This window comes from Hyperolius riggenbachi, chromosome 3 (genome assembly GCF_040937935.1).
Source record: "Hyperolius riggenbachi isolate aHypRig1 chromosome 3, aHypRig1.pri, whole genome shotgun sequence".
Lineage (NCBI taxonomy): Eukaryota > Metazoa > Chordata > Amphibia > Anura > Hyperoliidae > Hyperolius > Hyperolius riggenbachi.
The window spans coordinates 305,032,557-305,052,751 of NC_090648.1; the positions used below are offsets into that span (position 1 = coordinate 305,032,557).

The following is a 20,195-nucleotide window of genomic DNA, read 5'->3' on the forward strand; positions in this document are numbered from 1 at the left end:
GATACTTGTGAAGTAAACAAAGGGGTTAGCAGATGAGGTAGTGAGGTTTATGTTTCTTCAAACCTGATGTTATTTATTAAAGTTACAGCTTTCAGCCCTTGATTGTGCAAAGCTGCAGAAATAATGTGGACCCCTTTAGAGTGAATTAGTTAGTTTGGGCACAGATCGCACCTGATAATTTGGGCCCTGTCATAGGACACTGTGAAAATTGCAGCTATGGGGATACCAGGGCAGTAATTTGGGTACCGGAGTTCCACTACAAAATAGCCAAACTCTGGCTTCCACAAGTAGCGGCGATAGCGGGTTTATTTAGCTTCGGGAGTGGCAGTGAATTGTTATGGAGTACAGCCACTATGTAACTGAATTTGTTGAGTGGTGGGAGTGGTGGTAATTTACTACAGAATCCAGCAACTATGTAGCTGAACTCTGTTTAGCGGCAGTAGTTGGTGCCAAAATGAGTTAGCGGTGGGGAGACACAGTCAGGATAGCGGTAATAGCTGTGGGTTGAGGTTAGGGTGATATGTGAAGGTAGGGAAGGGTAATGTGAGAATTAGGTTAGGGAAGGAGATAGCAGAATATCGGTAAAGTTACCAATATGCTACTATTAATAGTAAAAGGAGATTTACTGACATTCTACTAGCGTGTACATCTTGCAATCATTTTAACATGTGGCACTTTTCATTTTTAAATGTATACCCTTAAGAGATCGAGGAAGTATTTTTTTATGACATTTGCTTTTAATGCTTAAAATATTACAGATATAGATAGAATTCCTTTCACCCTTTCACTCATCAATTCCAATTTTAAATCACTGGTAAATGTTAGCCTGATTCAATACTTAGGCCTTCTCATACCTGGTGTTTTTAGGGAGCTACTTCCTGATTTGTGTCTTGATGATGTTCCAATCTGAGCAGTCATGCCTCGCCTCCATGACCCAGTCTGGGATATAGAAAGAGATTTCTGCCCGCCTTTTTCAGAGTCTTCAGACAACCCAGATGATAAACCTTTCCATTTGCCAGACTCCATGTTGATGTCATACTCATCATCTTGTTTTTTCAAATCATCATGAGACCAAGCTTCCAGCCCTGTCAAGGAACGCTTCTCAGCATCTGTTTTTAACTGCATGAAGTAAAAAAATATTACAGTCACTACCATAGATAATTTTTTGTTGTGTTTGTAGACTACACAGCTCTCCTTCAGAATGTTATACCTCTTTCTATGACATGCAAATGCACTGACAACTCTGTCTTCTACTGATCAGCCACAATGACCATAGAGCCTCTAAGGAATTTATAGTATAGTATAGAAAAACAAAAGTTTGCTTTCTTAAAACAGAAAGAATTTGCGGTAATTCAGGTTGGAGTGAGCTTGAGATGTCTCCCAGTGCATCACTACTGAATATATGCAAATTAACCATTGTACCCTTAGAAGCTAAACACACATCCAGAACCGCTGGAATGCAATGATGTGTCAGCTTGTTAATGCATACAGACTGTTTCGGATTGTTTGATCCTCATCAGTGCATGGCATGAATTAATTTGGCTCTATGCAGTAGGGCCTGTAACACCGAGAGGTACCGACTAACCAGCAAGCTCATGGTGACCCAGAACTCATTGGAGTGTGTAAGGGACTACAATGGTCCTAAAAGCCCCCTTACTAAGATGTTAAGAAAAACAAAAGTTTGCTTTCTTAAAACAGAAAGAATTTGCGATAATTCAGATTGGAGTGAGCTTGAGATGTCTCCCAGAGCATCACTGCTCTGGAGGTGTGTTTAGCTTCTAAGGGTACAATGGTTAATTTGCATATATTCAGCAGTGATGCTTTGGGAGACATCTCAAGCTCACTCCAACCTGAATTATCACAAATTCTTTCTGTTTTAAGAAAGCAAACTTTTGTTTTTCTTAACATCTTAGTAAGGGGGCTTTTAGGACCATTGTAGTCCCTTACACACTCCAATGAGTTCTGGGTCACCATGAGCTTGCTGGTTAGTCTGTACCTCATAATATAGTATAGTATGGTATAGTATAAATAGTAAATGTATACTATTTCTATTGCTAGTCCCTGGCTTTTTGTTTTCCTTTCATTTAAAAAAAAAAATGTCCTCCTTTCATCGTCTCTAAGTATTCGAGTCTCCAACGTACAATTCTTTTTATAATGGACTAACATTTTTCTATCTAAATAAATAAGAAATGTGCATATTCTTTACTGTAAGAACAACAGGAACGATTAGTGTTGAATCCTCAAATAGATGTAGTTATGTAGTATTGTTTTGATGTAAAATTTAGGCTTGAACTTTGTTTCGAAATATGTCGCTGCTTTGTCTAATTTTTCATGTGTGCTGTATCTGCGTGGGTCTTGTCATCCAAATTAACTTTTGATTAAAGTTTTTCATAGACTGTAAGCTCATATGGGGGTTAAGCATCGCCCTATTGCTTTTTGTCACGTCTGTGTACAGTCTTCAAAGGGAGGACTGGGACCATTTGGCTTGAGGTGCAAACACAGCTAAGTGGACCTTGGAGGAGCATGATAGGTTGGGAAGGAGGAATGCCAAAAAATGCAGGCGATGCCAAAAATAGCATGGCAAAGTTCCAGCACCCCAGCTTTTCAGTGCTCACTAGTGCATCTCCTGCCTTTCAGTGCCCTGTTGTTTCTTAACATCCCACAAAATATGATACTAACTCAAATAATTTACTTAGCTGTCTAGTACTTGGTGGTGACCACTGATAGAGATATAGATAACTTCTAAGAATATGACCACCTATGACTGCTGGCAGATATCGGAAGCCACCTATGTCTGCTAGCCAATAATGGGGTAATCTATGATTGCTGACTGATATTGGGAGCCACCTCACCTTTGCCTGTTGGGCAATGTTAAGGGCCACCTGTGACTGCTGGCAGATATTGGAGTCGCCTATGACTGCTGGCTGGTACTTGAAGCCACCTATGACTGCTAACAAAGATTGAAAAGACATTTGTGACTTCTGGCCAAAGCGTGTGTAATCCTGTAAGTGAGGGGCTTTGAAAAGGACTGCCAGTCCTCACTGTTGCTTACCTGTCAATCACTCCTGCCGGGCTTCCTCTCTAACATGCAATTCCTGTGAACACAACCTTCCCAATTCCACCTTCCCCAAACTATTGTCTAATCACTAAGAGGGGGACGAAGTTAAAGAGGTTGTGTTCTTTGGAGTTGCTGCATAGCAGCAGCTTGATAGTGGTGTAGTCCATTGTGATAATAAATAAGAGATCATTTATTCATGCTTTCATAGTCTGTTTTTAAGCTTACTTGGGTTTGATTGGTTTTCCTAGGCGATCCAGTGTTAGAATAAGAACCAACAGAGGAAGTATTTAGGTCATCTGTGCTGAGGTTGTCAAGTGTGTCACTAAGGCCACTGCTTGCAGAACTGCTATCGTCCCAACTGTAAAAAAAAAAAAAAGTAATACATGATATCCTCCAGACTGTTAAACACTGCAGAATCACAATAGGAGTTTTGATCTGAGAGGGTGAGAAAGTGGAGGAAGAGCAAAAGGGAAAGTTAATGGTAGGCAGGCATGGTGAGTGAAGGGGGGGGGGGGGGGGCAGCCACCACTATGCCAGTAGCAGCTGCCAATTAGCATAAAGCCAACCAAGTTGATTTTATAAATGATGTTATACATTTTGTACCAACGTCCTAATATTTAGCTAGGCCCTTAACACCTACCGTCATATACTGAACCATAAATGAATCACACTCTAAGTATACTGTAATGTCAGGCTTGGCAAGTTATCAGTTCACAGCTCAGCTGCTATGCCCCAATCTATCACCACCTTCTTCACCCTATGTGGCGCGTCCCCGCTTGAACGGGAGGTGAGGAAACAACACCTGCCTGACTTCGGTTACACCCAGGTCTTGTAGGTGCAAGGTATAGGAGCTGAATGTAGAGTGAACTATGTAACTCACCAGAACCTAACAGGAGATAAGCAGAGTCCAGTAACAATCCGAGGTCATATACGTGCAGTCAGAAGCATCGAGGTACACAAGGAGCAGGCGAAATCAAGGTCAGGTAATCCTAGGTCGGTCCAGGCAGAGATCAGAGAATAGTCAGGGATCAGGCAGAAGGTCGGTTCAGGCGGCAGGCAAAGCGTAGTCAGATTCCAGGCAGAGGTCGGTTCACAGGTAATCAATAAGCAGTAAATCACACCCAGCAGAAGCACACAGCCAAAGCTATCACGGGCAATCACAGGAAGCACTCAGCAGGTTTAAATACTTCATGCAACCAATCAGTGGTCGACCACATGCACACAGCAGCCAATCACACGCAGGCAATAATCCTGTTTAAGTGTCAGCTGAAGAGATCAGCTGACACAGGTAGCAATACATGTTAGCTGGCTAACTACTCAGCTGACTAACAAAACCTCCTGGCTGTGTATTAGCTATAGCATACTGGTCAAAGGTATCACCTCTGACGTGAGAGACCAGGGTTCAACTCCGGCCAGGGACAGCATTCACATTTTATATTTATTAAATAAACCACTGTCAGCTGACTAACCTGTCAGCTGACACTACCTCTGTCGCCGCTTCAGACCATACTGTGGCCGAGAGGAGCGAGACATCCGCCCACCAGTATGTGCAGAGCGATCCCCAGTGCACGCATCACCAGCAGAGGATGGCCGTTGGCATGCAGAAGTGGAGGACCCGACGCAACTCTTGTCAGGAGCGGTCGCATTGCGGGAACCTCCAGGTGAATTCCTAACATATACATCTCCATTCAAACAATCATAACTATACACAATTTTAATAGCTTATGAAATAAAATCTTCCTAGCAGAACTAAATTATAAGTCAATTTGTAGCCTATGGCAATCACACACAATCTCTTTGGGAAATACATTAAAATAACATTAACGCTATAAGAAATACAAAAAAGAATTTGAATAAATAAGAGCTGATTGCATGGCTGGGCTGGAACATAGTTGATGCTCTGTAAAAGCATGATGGCATTAGTTCTGCAGATATCCAGCAAAGCACAATAAAGTCATTCTCAGAGATGTGGACTTCATGAGCCACAGTTCAACCCTCCTGTCACAGTTCACATCTTTGCCAGTCACAGCCCAACAATGTCCTTTATAAAGTCATTTTACATAAACCAATTTAATATACGGTACAAATAGAAAAAAAAATGTTCACTACAAAGAAAACACGTTCTAAATTGCCTACATTTATCAAAGCCTTTGAATATGCACTGCAACCATTTATTTTTTAGCCAAGGTCTCCTGGAATGAGATAACATTTATCTAGCGTGACAAATGAGCGGACTGCAGAGAAAATGGGATCCATCACTCACACATAGGTAATGCCATTTTAAGTAAGAGCCATTGTAATGAAAAGTTTAACTCTAAATGACTGCAAAGGAACATTCTGTAAAAAACAATTTATTCTGATGCACAAGTGTGGAGGCAACTCAAATGTTCTGGATTGCTTACAGTCACAGGGGGATAAAACCCTTGAAAAGGGTTCCCGACGCATTTAACCGCTTGTTAAATCTTGTACTTTCTTCTAGATAAAGTCAAGAGATACAGAGTCGGCCAAAGGTCCAATAATCCTATCAACAGCTGGAATTTATATGTACTGTATGTTGATCGGTTCACAAGGTGAGAAATGTTTTTGGCTTCCAGAAATATTTAATGAAACAATCTTTTGGTACACAAAGCAATTATTAACACAAAAAAAGTTGTATTTTTCTCATATACCCTATTATTTTTTGCACTCAGCTGCGTGTGACCTTGAGATATAAAAGGTAACCTTAGAAAGCACATAAGACAATAAAAAAATACTGGTTTTATGGAAAAAAGAGAAGTTACCCACCAAAAATGAAATGTCGCCAAACATAAAAGCTGATGACACCGCCTCCAGCAACAATTGCAACCATATTCTTTCGATAATTAGATATCAGTATTTCACACCTCTGTGAAAAATTGTAACCTTCTCTGAAACTCACACTGCTGGGTTTTTATGCATAACATGGATACTTTAGGTCCTGCCATGGCACTTCTATTTGGTTTGTGGGGAGGGGTGCAGAGAAGCATAGCTAAAGAACCATTGCCCTGGTGGACTGGTGGTGAAGACTGAGTGGAATCTCCCAAGCACATACTTCTGGTTAAAAAAAATCTTCCTTTTTGTCAGCATTTCGTTTCAGCCATTTGTTATTCATCCACTCCTGCAATTTTGCTAATCAATTGTTTATTGTTAAAGTAAGGACTGTCATGCCAGGACTAGATAAATATAGCTGGGTGTCAACAGCATGACAGTGGTACATGTTTCCCAAAACCAAAATTCAAAAACATTTTTTCTTTTCAAATAGGTAGTTTTATTGAGGTTTTCAAAGAAAAAACAGCTTATGACAATACAAAGGAGTAACATGTCCCAATTAGCAGCGCATAGTGATTCTTATACAACAATATTTTATATACACGGCACATGCAGCACAAATTCAAAAACATTTTTTAAACTTTGGCAGATAACCCTAACAGTAACCTAACTCCACTGATTTAGAGTCTAACAGTAAGCCCGCTTTTATCAAGTTCTAACCCTCCCTGACATTACTAATGTCGTATATCAGCAATACTTACCTACTTAAATGCAAAGTCCTACTGATTGCTTTTCTGCAGCTTGGTGCTAAGAAGTTGCAAAAAACAATGCTTTGACAAAAATCAGTTTATAAGTTGGTGTACTATATCGCTTGGCAGACTGGAATGCACTGCTGTTTCTATCAAACAAGAATCCTAATAAAACCCAACAGCTCCTCAAAGTTTGCTGGACATAGAAAAAATCCCAGCCCTGCCCCCCTCCCCCGCTCATACAGAACATATACAGATGCTGTGGCTCGATCACACGGGGTGAAGAAGTCAGATATACATCATATCACCAGCTGAGGCCCCCAAGAACCTTGTTTTTCTGAGACATTGCTGCACCCAGACTGTATGGCTGTCAATCATGCAGTCTTGTATACAGCTGTTTTCATATAGCAACTACAGAGCTCAACTCAAGCAAACTTTTACTGTACAATGGAGAAGACATAAAAATTCTACTATACTTTAGAGCAGTCTTCGTCACAGCTGGTAAAACTGTTTCTTAAAGAGAGACTGAAGCGAAAAAAAAATTATGATATAATGAATTGGTTGTGTAGTAGGGGTAATTACTAGAACATTGGTAGCAAAAAAATATTCTCATATATTTATTTTCAGTTATACAGCTTTTTTTTTATAACACTGCATCATTCTCTAAGGCTAGTTACACACCAGGACGTTGCGTTTAGGGGGCGTTATAGGGCACATAACGTGCCCCTAACGCAACGCCTGGTGCTCTCTGGTGTGGACGTTGTAGTGAGCCGCGTTGTGCAGCTCACTCTGGCGTCCGTGATGCCGTGATGCGTACTCTTGGACGCATGCGTCATCACGTGGTCCCGCCCGGCCAATCGCCAATCGCCGCACAGAGCGGCCGCTCCAGGAAGTAAACACTGCACGTCACTGAGTGCAGTGAATATTAATTAGCCATGTGCCCGGCCGCTCTTCCCTTCTCCCCAACATGACTGAGCATGTGCAAACAGTCTAACGCGGCTTAGCCGCGTAGAACGCACAGCATGCAGCACTTTGCTGCATTACAATGTAAAGCAATGTGGGCAGTGTGAACAGCCCACTTGTGTTACATTGCTGTGTGTTGGGGGAGCGTTACAGGCTGCACTAACGTGCGCCTGTAACGTTCCTGTGTGCAAGAAGCATAATACTTGCAGTTTACACATTGCTCAGCATTCTAAAAGTTTTTGCAGAACAGGCAGTGAACTTTTGACCTATCCTGAACTGTTTTCTGCAAAATAAAAACACAATACAGCTGAGATAACCGAATCAGAAGACTTTCAAAGTCGCAGAGCTCAATGGCTATTTGCACAGATAACAACTGGAGTTTCTTAACTCTTCCTGTACTGGAAACAAATATTAGACTACACAACCAATTCATTATATCATAATTTTTATTTTCGCTTCAGTGTCTCTTTAAGAGAGTGTGGGATGTTTCATCTAATGGGAACACAGGCTGCCCTTTCTTCAAACGTTTATTATTGTATCTTTGTCCCTGTTGGAAAGATTTTTTCTACCTCCTCTTGTAAGCTGGACTTTATATATTATGATCATGAAATCTCAGTTTATAAATCACATTTAGGATTAAATTACATATACTTAGATGTAAGGCAATGAGTGACTTAATAGGGTAATTATATGGTTCATTAAATCTTGCAGAACAATTTTAAAATTGCCTTAACAGTAGCAATGAATTTAAAGTTGAAAGGTTAAGACACATGCAAGAAGAATATAAAAGGCAAACTGACATCATTTTGGCATCTTGCAATGTACTCTCAAAATGTGCCAACTCATCGGAATTCATTTTAAGACTAATCAAAATACAAAAAAAAAAACTTATGTAGATAAAAGCAGATGCAATCTAGGGTTTTTTTCTTCTTCAGGATACCTGAAGGAACATTTTTCTAGATATTTGCCTGTTTAGCACCTCCTCAAATTACAAGCCAATAAATGGTTTCCTAGAAAACCAACAATAATTGATAATATTATTACCATGAGATTTCAAATGTTATCAACATGATCAGGTATTACTTTATGACAGGCATGTCCAAAGTCCGGCTGGGGGGAGGCAAATGTGGGACACTGAGGCTTTTCTGGGGGGCTCCCAAAGAGCTCCAAATTTGTTAATTCAATGCGGCCTGCAGGCCATAGCTGCCAAAGTGCCACATACAGGGGCCATCTTGTGTTGCTGCTCCCCTTTGCTCACCTACAGGTTATCAGACACCACTGTAACAGTAGCGGCCGCTGCTTAGCATCCATCTTTATGCCAGAAACAGTAGCAGCCACTGATTAGCATCCACCGTTATGCCAGCAGCAGCAGCAACTGATTAGCAGCTGCCACTGTGCTATCTGCACCATGGTATATGGGTTATTTCTGGCGTAACCACTTAACCCTCCTGGCGGTTTGCAAAAAAATCGCCAGGGGGCAGCAAATCTTTTTTTTTTAATTTTTTTTTTTTTTCATGTAGCGAGACAAAGTCTCGCTACATGATAGCCGCTGCTCAGCGGCATCCCCCCAGCCCCTCCGATCGCCGCCGGCGATCGGAGATCCGGAGATCCCGTTCAAAGAACGGGATCTCCCGGAGGGCTTCCCCCGTCGCCATGGCGACGGGGCGGGATGACGTCACCGACGTCATCGACGTCGTGACGTCAAAGGGGATTCCGATCCACCCCATAGAGCTGCCTGGCACTGATTGGCCAGGCAGCGCACGGGGTCTGGGGGGGGGCGGCTGCGGCGCGACGGATAGCGGCGGATCGGCGGGTAGCGGCGGCGATCGGGCACTGCACGCAGCTAGCAAAAAAAAAAATATGCAAATCGGCCCAGCGGGGCCTGAGCGGTGCCTTCCGGCGGCTTACCCCGAGCTCAGCTCGGGCTTACCGCCAGGAAGGTTAAGGACCACAGGCTTAAACCCCCCTAGTGACCAGGCCATTTTTCACTAATTAGGTCACTGCAGCTTTAAGGGCTCCCTGCAGGGCCATACAACTCAGTACACAAGTGATCCCCCCCCTCCCCCTTTTCTGCCCACCAACAGAGTTTTCTGTTGGTGGACTGTGATGGCTCCTGGGATGTTTTTTTTTAATGTAAATATGTATTTGTTTTTTTCTTGCACCAGTAAGCAAGAAAATAATGTGGATAGTTATTTTTCACCTATATTTGGATATTTGTTCAGTTGAAGAGTGATGAAAAGTAATTTTAAACAGAAGATGAAAAATTATCTCTTAAGAGAGAACTTAGGCGAAAAATTTAACTGAATAAGGAACCGGCCTATATGCAATTAACTTTTTGTGTTGAGTTTTCTCCTAGGAGATAATTTTCAACTTCTTTTTAAATAATGTTTTAGCTCTTTGCAACTGAAAAAGTACCAAAAAAAAGTGAAAAAGTACTGTCAAAATTATTATGAGTATTGAATCACTAGTTGGTGGTTTAAAAAGCATTTTAAGAGGTAAAAATATCACCTAGGAGAAAACACAGGAGAAAGGAGAAAAAGTTAATTGCATATGGGCCCCAGAGTTTTAGAAAATCTGAAGCAAGAAGCCATGCACAATCAGTTCTATGCTACTGTGCAGGCCATACTTTCCATCTTTGCAGCGCAGTTTTTGCTTATACATGGAGGGGAAGACACATATAAGCGGCAACAGGAAAAAAAAGGGCACCGGCAGTTAGTGGACAAAAAGGGCGCCGCCATTCACTCCAATAATAAATATCGTTTAATGGGCGCCGAACAGGAAAAAAGGGCGCCGGAGATTATTAAAGTTTTACAAAGGGCGGCCAGAGATTTTTAATGTTTTATAACTGTGCTTGTGATGATTTAAGTTTAGAAAATGCTCCCATGACGAATAACGTTTATAACAATACTTAACATATTTATTGTATTTAACTAAAACATTATTTAAAATGTTATCCCTTACTGTTTGTAAAACATTATTATTCACAAAATAAAGCGATCAGTATGTAACGTAAAATTGCAATATATTTTTTACAGTCACTATTTGTAAAACTTTATTATCCACATAATAAAGCGATCAGTAAGCGGGGTGGTTAGGGTTAGGAACCACCAGGGGGTGGTTAGGGTTAGGCACCACCAGGGGGTGGTTTGGGTTAGGCACCACCAGAGGGGTGGTTAGGGTAAGGCACCACCAGGGGGGGTAGTTAGGGTTAGGCACCACCAGGGGGGTGGTTAGGGTTAGGCACCACCAGGGGGGTGGTTAGGGTTAGGCATCACCAGGGGGGGCCTTAGGGTTAGGCACCACCAGGGGGGTGGTTAGGGTTAGGCACCACCAGGGGGGTGGTTAGGGTTAGGCACCACCAGGGGGGTCTAGGGGTTAGGGATAGGTACAGGGAGGGTTCTGTATGAGAGTAGGGTTAGGTATAGTTACAGTACAATATACACCACCAGGGGGGTGGTTAGGGTTCACACAGCACCTGGGGGGTCTTAGGGTTAGGCACCACCAGGGGGATGGTTAGAGTTAGGCACCACCAGGGGGGTCTTAGGGTTAGGCACCACCAGGGGATCTTAGGGTTAGGCACCACCAGGGGGGTCTAGGGGTTAGGGCTAGGTACAGGGAGGGTTCTGTGTGAGAGTAAGGTTAGGTATAGTTTTAATAAAATTTTAGTAATACTTACTAATGTTTTACAACACTTATTACGAACCTAGTTATATTTATATCATCGTTATAAACAATATTTTCAGATTTTATTATAAGAAGAAACGATAAATGAAGGTTATTCACAATAATATACAATTATAACGATTAAACATATATTATCATTTTTTTAACAAACGTAAATAAAAGTTTTACTTTTGAAACAGGGAAGATTAACGTTTTCACAATTGACGATTTTATACACATTATTTAATGATTTCTAAATTTGTAAAGCATTATTTGTAAACGAAATACAACACAATATTTGTATTACTGCTTATCGTTTACACCCCGCGCCCTTTCTTCCCGACGCCCTTTTTTGATGTACGCCATATAAGCATCATATTTGACATTGCTGCTGAATATTTTCAAAGGGTCCCAGCGCAGGAAAATAGGGGCGTAAGATCGGAGAAGTCTCCAGACTATCCAGAGGCCACCCTCTACTGAGGTAGGTAAGTAACTTTTTTTTCTTATTTCAGGTACCTTTTAAGACAGATAAGGGCCCAAATACTTTAGATTCCTTTTAATCTCTCTCTCTCACACACCACACACACACACTGGTGCTGGGGGCCTGCTATTTTTCGGATACCAAAATTACTGTTCATTGCTACTAATCGTGGCTTTTACTGTTGCCTCCTAAGGCAGCACCATCTTTGGCTGTACTTGTCCTGCACCGTTTTTACCTGATTTAATTAAGTGTACTTTAAAAAGTAAAACACAGAGACAATGCCTCAATTTGCTTGTTTGCGTAATATTGGGGAGGATGATTCAGGAGTAGCAATGCTGCAGCAGGATGTGCTCCTTAGCAACCAAGGGGCAGACTGCTGTAACGAGAAAGGGAATAGGAGTGCAGCTAAGGCTAGACAGGTACTGGTGGTAGGGGATTCAATTATTAGGCGCACAGATAGGGTAATCTGTCGAAGAAACCATGAATGCCATACAGTCTGTTGCCTCCCGGGTGCTCGGGTTTGGCATGTAGCGGAAAGAATTGACAGATTATTGGGTGGGGCTGGGGAAGACCCAGCTGTCATGGTACACACTGGCACCAATGACAAAGTTAGTGGGAGATGGAAGGTCCTCAAAAATGATTTTCAGGTACTTGGAGATAAACTTAAAGCAAGGACCTCCAAGGTGGTGTTCTCTGAAATACTGCCAGTGCCACGTGCTACATCTGAGAGACAGAGGGAGCTTAGGGAGTTAAGTAAGTGGCTGAGAAATTGGTGTAGGAAGCAAGGGTTTGGGTTCCTGGAGAACTGGGCAGACTTTGCAGTTGGCTACAGGTTCTACAGCAGGGATGGGCTGCACCTTAATGGGGAGGGTGCAGCTGCATTGGGGGAAAAGATGGCTAAACGGTTGGAGGAGATTTTAAACTAGGATCTGGGGGGAGGCGGGAGGATAAAGTCTTAATATGTAGACAAGATAAGGTAAAAAGACAGTGGGAGCCTAACATTATGGGGGGTGGAGAGGGGGGTGGGGACAGTGTAAAGATTAAGGAGGTTGGTAAAACTTCAAGTAGCCCATTTCGTGTAAACAAAATTGGTAAATGTGGTGGTAAAAATATAAAGTGCATGGTAACCAATGCTCGGAGCCTTGCAAATAAAATAGACGAACTAGAGTTCATTCTGAATGACAAAGGCTATGACATTGTGGGAATAACCGAGACATGGATGGATGAAAGCCATGACTGGATAGCTAATTTAAAAGGATACAATGTGTTTAGGAGGGATAGAACAGGGAAAAAAGGTGGAGGGGTTTGTCTCTTTGTTAAGAATTCTTTTACAGCTGTCCTCAACGATGAGATGGAGGAAGATTGCGAAGATGTGGAGTCCGTTTGGGTAAATATTCATGGTGGAAATAAAAGTTGTCAATTGCTTATTGGGGTATGCTACAGACCACCTCTTATTAATGAAGCTGCAGAACTGCGATTACTACAGCAGATTGAAAAAGCTGCAAGTAAAAATGAGGTCATAATTATGATCGACTTCAACTTTCCAGACATTGACTGGGGTATTGAGGCTACCCATTCTGGTAAAAGCAGCAGATTTCTGGCAGCACTACAGGACAATTACTTGACTCAAATGGTAACGGAACCAACTAGGGGGAATGCGTTACTGGATCTGATCATTTCTAATAGACCAGATAATGTATCAAATGTGCAGGTTCAAGAACATTTGGGAAATAGTGATCACAACATGATAACGTTTGATCTGGTGACGGATAGGCCACGGGGCAGCTGGACCACTAAAACTATGAATTTTAGAAAAGCAAAGTTCAATCAAATTAGGCAGGCACTAAGTTTGGTGAACTGGGATAATGTACTACAAGGGGAGGACACTGAAGGGAAATGGCAAGCTTTTAAACTTATTCTCAATCAATATTGTAGTATGTATATCCCATATGGAAACAAAATGTCTAGGAATAAAAAAAAGGCCTCTATGGATGAATAGAAAGGTTAGGGATAAAATGAAGAGGAAAAGGAATGCCTATAAGGTCCTAAAACAGGAGGGGACCGAGGCTGCACTAAGCAATTATAAGGAGTGCAATAAAAATTGTAAAAAAGAAATTAGGCTGGCAAAGATCGAAGCTGAAAATCAAATCGCTAGGGATATCAAATCTAACCCAAAAAAGTTTTACAAGTACATCAACTCTAAAAAAAGAAAGGTTGACTGTATAGGACTCCTAAAGGATGAGGGTGGGAACTCAATGGTGGATGACCAAGGTAAGGCAGAGTTAGTAAATGCTTTCTTTGCTTCTGTCTTCACAAAGGAAACAGCACTGTTGCAAATTACAGAGGCAGAAGAGTCTCAATCTTCTAACTGTAATATTAAATACTTAACGCAGGAAGAAGTAAAGGCAAGACTAAATAAATTAAAAATAGACAAGGCACCTGGCCCGGATGGCATGCATCCTCGGGTCCTAAGGGAATTACCGTATTTTTCGGACCATAAGACGCACTTTTTCTCCCCCAAAAGTGGAGGGGAAAAGTCTGTGCGTCTTATGGTCCGAATGTCAGAATTTTGTGTGCGAGTTTTGTGAGAAGCTCTCACTAGCTGGTGCGCTCCAGTCCCCCTCTTGCTCTAGGTAGCACTCGGGCTCCTCTGTATGGTCCCCTCTTCCAGCCAGCGGTCCAAGACCACAATATTGTTTCCCCTTCTGCCACTTACCAGCGGCCCAAGTCTGTCACGGTAATGTGCCCCCTCCTGCCAGCGGTCCGAGTCTGTCGCAGGAATGTGTCCCTTCCTGCCAGAAGTCCGAGTCCGCCGCGTAATGTGTCCCTTCCTGCCAGAGGTCCGGGTCCGCCGCGGTGATGTGTCCCCTCCTCCTAGCAGTCCGGGTCCGCCGCGGTGATGTGTCCCCTCCTCCAAGCAGTCCGGGTCCGCTGCGGTGACGTGTCCCCTCCTGCCAGCAGTCCGGGTCCGCCGCGTAATGTGTCCCTTCCTGCCAGAAGTCCGGGTCCGCCGCGGTGATGTGTCCCCTCCTCCAAGAAGTCCAGGTCCGCCGCGGTGATGTGTCCCCTCCTCCTAGCAGTCCGGGTCCGCCGCGGTGATGTGTCCCCTCCTCCTAGCAGTCCGGGTCCGCCGTGGTGATGTGTCCCCTCCTCCAAGCAGTCCGGGTCAGCCGCGGTGATGTGTCCCCTCCTGCCAGCAGTCCGGGTCCGCCGCGTAATGTGTCCCTTCCTGCCAGCGAGCCAAGTCCATGGTGTTGGGTCTCTTCCTGCTTCCGCCGACACTAGTACCCTCACTGTTCCTGCGTCGGGCCGGGCTGTGCGGGCGGAGGAAGTGTCTGTGCTGAGTGCCATGATGGAAGCCGGGTGTGTCAGCAGCCAAGGTGCTGGCCGACGAGTGCGGGCCTGCACCGTGTGACATGGTGGAAGACGGGGATGTCAGAGGCCCTGGTGCTGACTGATGAATCCAGGAAGACGGAGTATGTGTCTGCACCGCATGGCCTAGTGGAAGATGGGGTGTCAGCGTCTGAGGTGCTACTTGAAGTGCAGGTAGTGCATGTTTGCACCGCATGACATGTTTGAAGCTGAGCTTGTGAAGAGAGGACGAGCTCCGGAGTCCCAGCTTCAGAGCAGAGGAGCTCATCGACATGGAGGTGAGGTGGCTGCTGCTGTAATGCTTCTAGTTTTTCATTGTTGCAGCACACCTGTCCCGTTTGTCCCTTCACTGAGGTCATCAAGTGATGGTAGCGTTTGGTGTGTGTATTGGTTTCTTAGTGTGCTCAGGAGGTGCATTGTGCCCAGGAAGGTCCCCTAAAGTGACACTGTGCCCAGGAAGGGCCCCTCAAGTGACACTGTGCCCAGGAAGGGCCCCTCAGGTGACACTGTGCCCAGGAAGGGCCCCTCAGGTGACTCTGTGCCCAGGAAGGGCCCCTCAGGTGACACTGTGCCCAGCCCAGGAAGGGCCCCTCAGGTGACACTGTGCCCAGGAAGGGCCACTCAGGTGACATGGGACTGGGATCAGGACTTCAGTTGTCAGTGTAGCTAGTGGTGGCAGAGTGGGTTAGTGTACTTTGAGGGCAGCAGTGGTTAGTACAGCTAATGCATATTAGTCTAGCTGGTGGTGGCAGGGAGGGGGGTTACTTTAGCTGGAGAAGCAGCAGGGGTTGTATACTGCACTTAGGAGATGTAAACCGTTTGAGGGGAGAAGCTTGAAAAGCCACCTCTGCACCATGGACACACCAGGTTTAGAATATTTTTTTTCCGTAGTTTTTGTCCTCTAAACCTAGGTGCGTCTTATGGTCAGGAGCGTCTTATGGTCCGAAAAATACGGTAAGTTCAGTTATAGGTAAGCCCCTTTATCTTATCTTTTGTGACTCTCTTGCAACTGGCAGAGTCCCAGTGGATTGGCGTACAGCCCACGTTTTCCCATTATTTAAGAAGGGCAAAAAATCTGATCCAGGAAATTATAGACCTGTAAGCTTAACATCAGTTGTATGCAAACTATTTGAGGGGTTACTAAGAGATACTATACATGGCTTCATAGTAGAAAATAATCTTATTTCTCAGCATAAACATGGGTTTACTAAAGACAGGTCCTGTTTGACTAACATGCTCAGCTTTTATGAGGTAGTGAATGCTAATATGGATATTGGGAATGCTGTAGATGTGATATACTTGGACTTTGCAAAGGCCTTCGACACTGTTCCCCACAGAAGTCTGGTGCAAAAGTTGAGGATGCAAGGACTGGGGAAGAGTTTGTGTGCATGGATAGGGAACTGGCTAATGGACAGAAAACAAAGAGTTGTGGTCAATGGATCGTACTCAAAATGGGAGACTGTTAGCAGTGGGGTCCCACAGGGGTCTGTACTGGGTCCAGTGCTCTTCAATTTATTTATTAATGACCTAGTAGATGCAGTAGTGAGCAATGTTGCTATTTTTGCAGATGATACAAAATTGTGCAGAATCATCAACTCTCAGGAAGATGGTGTCATATTGCAACAGGATCTGGATAGGATGGCTATATGGGCACATACATGGCAGATGAAGTTCAATGTTGACAAATGTAAAGTCATGCATTTTGGTCGTACCAATGGTCTAGCACCATACAAAATAAATGGGATACAGTTGGGGACATCAAACTTGGAGAAGGACTTAGGAGTACTCATCGACAACAAGTTAAATAATCGTACTCAATGCCAAGCCACTGCAGCTAAAGCGAACAAAATTTTGGGATGCATTAAAAGGGAAATAAAAACTCGAGATGCTAGCATAATATTGCCCCTGTTTAACTCTCTAGTAAGGCCATATCTGGAATATGGAATTCAGTTCTGGGCACCACATTACAAAAAAGATATTGCAGTTTTAGAGCAGGTGCCGAGACGAGCTACAAAATTGATACGTGGGATGGAAGGTCTCGCTTACCAAGAAAGGTTAGATAAACTGGGTTTATTTAGTCTAGAAAAAAGACGCCTTAGAGGAGATCTAATTAACATGTATAAATACATCAGAGGGCAATATAATAGCTTGGCGGATGAGCTTTTTGTCCCTAGGCCTTCTCAAAGGACTAGAGGACATGATCTGCGCATGGAGGAAAAACGTTTTAGTCATTTATTTAGGAAAGGGTTCTTTACAGTAAGAGTGATTAAGATGTGGAATGCATTGCCACAAGAAGTCGTTATGGCAAACTCTATACCTGCATTTAAAGGGGGCTTAGATGCTTTCCTTGCGTTGAAAGACATACATGGCTACAATTACTAGGTTATGCCTAATGATGTTGATCCAGGGATTTTATCTGATTGCCATCTGGAGTCAGGAAGGAATTTTTCCCTTTTGGGGCTAATTGGACCATGCCATGTGGGTTTTTTTTCGCCTTCCTCTGGATCAACAGGGGTATGTGGGGGACGGGCTGGAGTTGTACCTTGTACTGGTTGAACTCGATGGACGTATGTCTTTTTTCAACCAAAATAACTATGTAACTATGTAACTATGAATATTCTATTACAAAATCTTACTTTTTCCACTACAATATCTTAGCAGTAGAGCTATTGGAAAGGATAAATACTTCTTTCAGCACCAACTGGGGAAGCACTTATCGACTGCCCGCGCAGAGCACTAACAAGCACTTGGCCAGTGGATTAGAGCAGCGGACAGGCTGTGAATTCAATGCCTTCAACTGTTCGTAGAAAAGAGGCCTGACCATGGTTACATTACTTCTTTCTCGCTGGCTTCAGCATCAAAATGAAAACAGTGTACGGTATAGGAATCATATAAATACCATTCACATAAATGTTAGTTTTTGTGTATGTTAGTTAGTTGTCCTAGCAGGATAGGCTAGGTGTGACTTCAGCAATCAATTTGGTTATATTGAGGAAAGAGGTTTTTGGAAAATGGAAACTTGAATCTGTTGTGGGTATATTTGGGATCCTGAAACCCCTGCTCACACCTTCACCCAGGCTGTGAGTGTGAATCTGGTTGTTTAATTACTTTCAAAGATATAGCAAAAGTCCCCCCCCCATCCCCCATCGAAACTATATACCATATATTGTCTGATGTATTAAGAAGACCACAGCAGGTTAACCTGTTAATAGCCCTGCTTGCATTATCCCGAGTTAGATCATGGTGCCAGGGTGTCTTCCAATGGCATAAGCTGTTTTGATGCTTAATGAAATTATGCAGAACGGTGCAGGGAGCTTCTTTTTATTTTCCTGTTCCGGGTGGTTGGATCGGCTCCTCCTCGTCATTCACCCACGTCACTGCACTCCCAGCATCCTTTTCTGAGTTCTGATCACATGATATGACATGTGATTATGACCCAGGGAGTGGTGTCAGCATTGCAGCAATGCCTAATGGTGGAAGAGGGGTGATGAAAGAGTCTCTTTCATCACCCCTCTTCCACCACCGGGCAGCGCTGCAATGCAGACACCAACCCATGGGTTATGATTACATGTCATATCATGTGATTGGAACTGAGAAGAGGATGTCGGCATTGAAGCGCAGCCGGTGAAGGAGAAGCTGATCCAGGTGACTGGAAACTGTAAATATGAAAGCTCCCTGCACCGCTCTGCATACCCTGCCAGGCTGGGAAGAGCACACTCCCCCACTGGTAGAAAAAAAAATTGGCCCTGCAGTGCACATATAGTTTTGCTATATGTGGCTGCTAAGGGGTTAAAGTCACAATGATGACCTCCTTCAAGACACTGAAGTCTAACAAATAACTCACATGATATATTTTGATGTTCTATAGTGATTTTGTCCTTCATGGCAACATTTTCCATTTCAAAAATGAACATGCATTTAAATTAATTTGAACATCCGTTGAATATGTGACTGTTCTTGTTTTCATGATGCTTCTTGAACCAAGAATGTATCTAAATGAACAGCCGCTAAATTTCAAAGCCGTCGTCTGGCCTCCAAAGTGAAAACCTAAAATCGCTCAGGCATAATAGTAAATTGTTATACTGTTGATGCTCTCTGTCTATTTTAGCACTGTGATTAGTTTTTTAAACTGAAAGACATATAACCGAGAATGAGGGTTCACAATCTGTCTCTACCTCCATTTGAGGTGCATCGCTATTGAATGCAGAAATCCAGGTAAGCTTTCTACAGTGGGTGTAATAACCTCTGATACATCAAGTCTGGGTATGAAATACCACAAGAGTACTTTTAAAAGAAGTGAAGTATGTGTTGATGTATTCTTTATTCCTCTCTTCCCCGCCTGGGATGCCCATGTCTGATATAGGCAGCTTCAGCACAGTAAGCCTGTCTTCCACCTCCCACCACTCAATGTACTGAATGCGCTCTGCTCAGCATGAGTGCTTGCCTACCCACAGAGCTGCTCTGCATGACGCAGCATCCCACTTCATGCAGCTCAAGTTTCACTGACATTTTCAGGTACTTACATTTTAACGCTTTAAGATAAACTTTAGCAAAAAGAGGAAAAAATAAATAAATAAATACATTGCAAAGTGAGAAGTAAAAAATTAGAAGAGAGATCAAGAAATGACTAATATTCACCATGTAAATTTGTTCATATCGTTTGAGCCACAATCAGCCTGCATGTAATCATCTTTACTACTGGGAGACATGAAAAAAATAGAAAGTACCAACTGCCATAATCTATAACCACACCCCCTAACAATGTGATAGGCTAAAAGGGTTTTTTTTATTGTTATTTTTATAGCTATACATATACACAGAGGGACATACTGGTTGCTAGGCAGCTGGAAATAGCCTTTATTTCCACAATGCTAAAAGACTCCCAGTGTGACCTAGGTCCTGACATCACACTTTGGGAGGGGTTTCACCAAAAGATCAGCCATATAGATTTCCTAATGATCTATACCAGAAAAGGTAAAAGATTCTAATGGGAAAAGGGGCATCAGCTACTGATTTGGTATGAAGTTCAATACTTGGTTACAATTCCTTTTCAAATGCTAGATTGGGAAGCATTTCATTGACTGAATATAAGTTTGGATTGCATGGCAGTCTTGCTTTCAGG

General features: G+C 43.1%; 1 protein-coding gene across 11 annotated transcripts in view; it reads right to left on the reverse strand.

The window, feature by feature from the left end:
• The window catches only part of NAV3 (neuron navigator 3), an 805,693-nt gene that overhangs the window by 139,955 nt on the left and 645,543 nt on the right, over window positions 1–20,195 (reverse strand). For all 11 annotated transcript variants that reach the window (XM_068276636.1, XM_068276638.1, XM_068276633.1 and 8 more), the window contains 2 exons: window positions 3,284–3,416; window positions 855–1,119 (listed from right to left, as the gene is read on the reverse strand). In XM_068276636.1, the coding sequence (XP_068132737.1) occupies window positions 855–1,119; window positions 3,284–3,416 (398 nt within the window). The remainder of the gene's footprint in view (window positions 1–854; window positions 1,120–3,283; window positions 3,417–20,195) is intronic.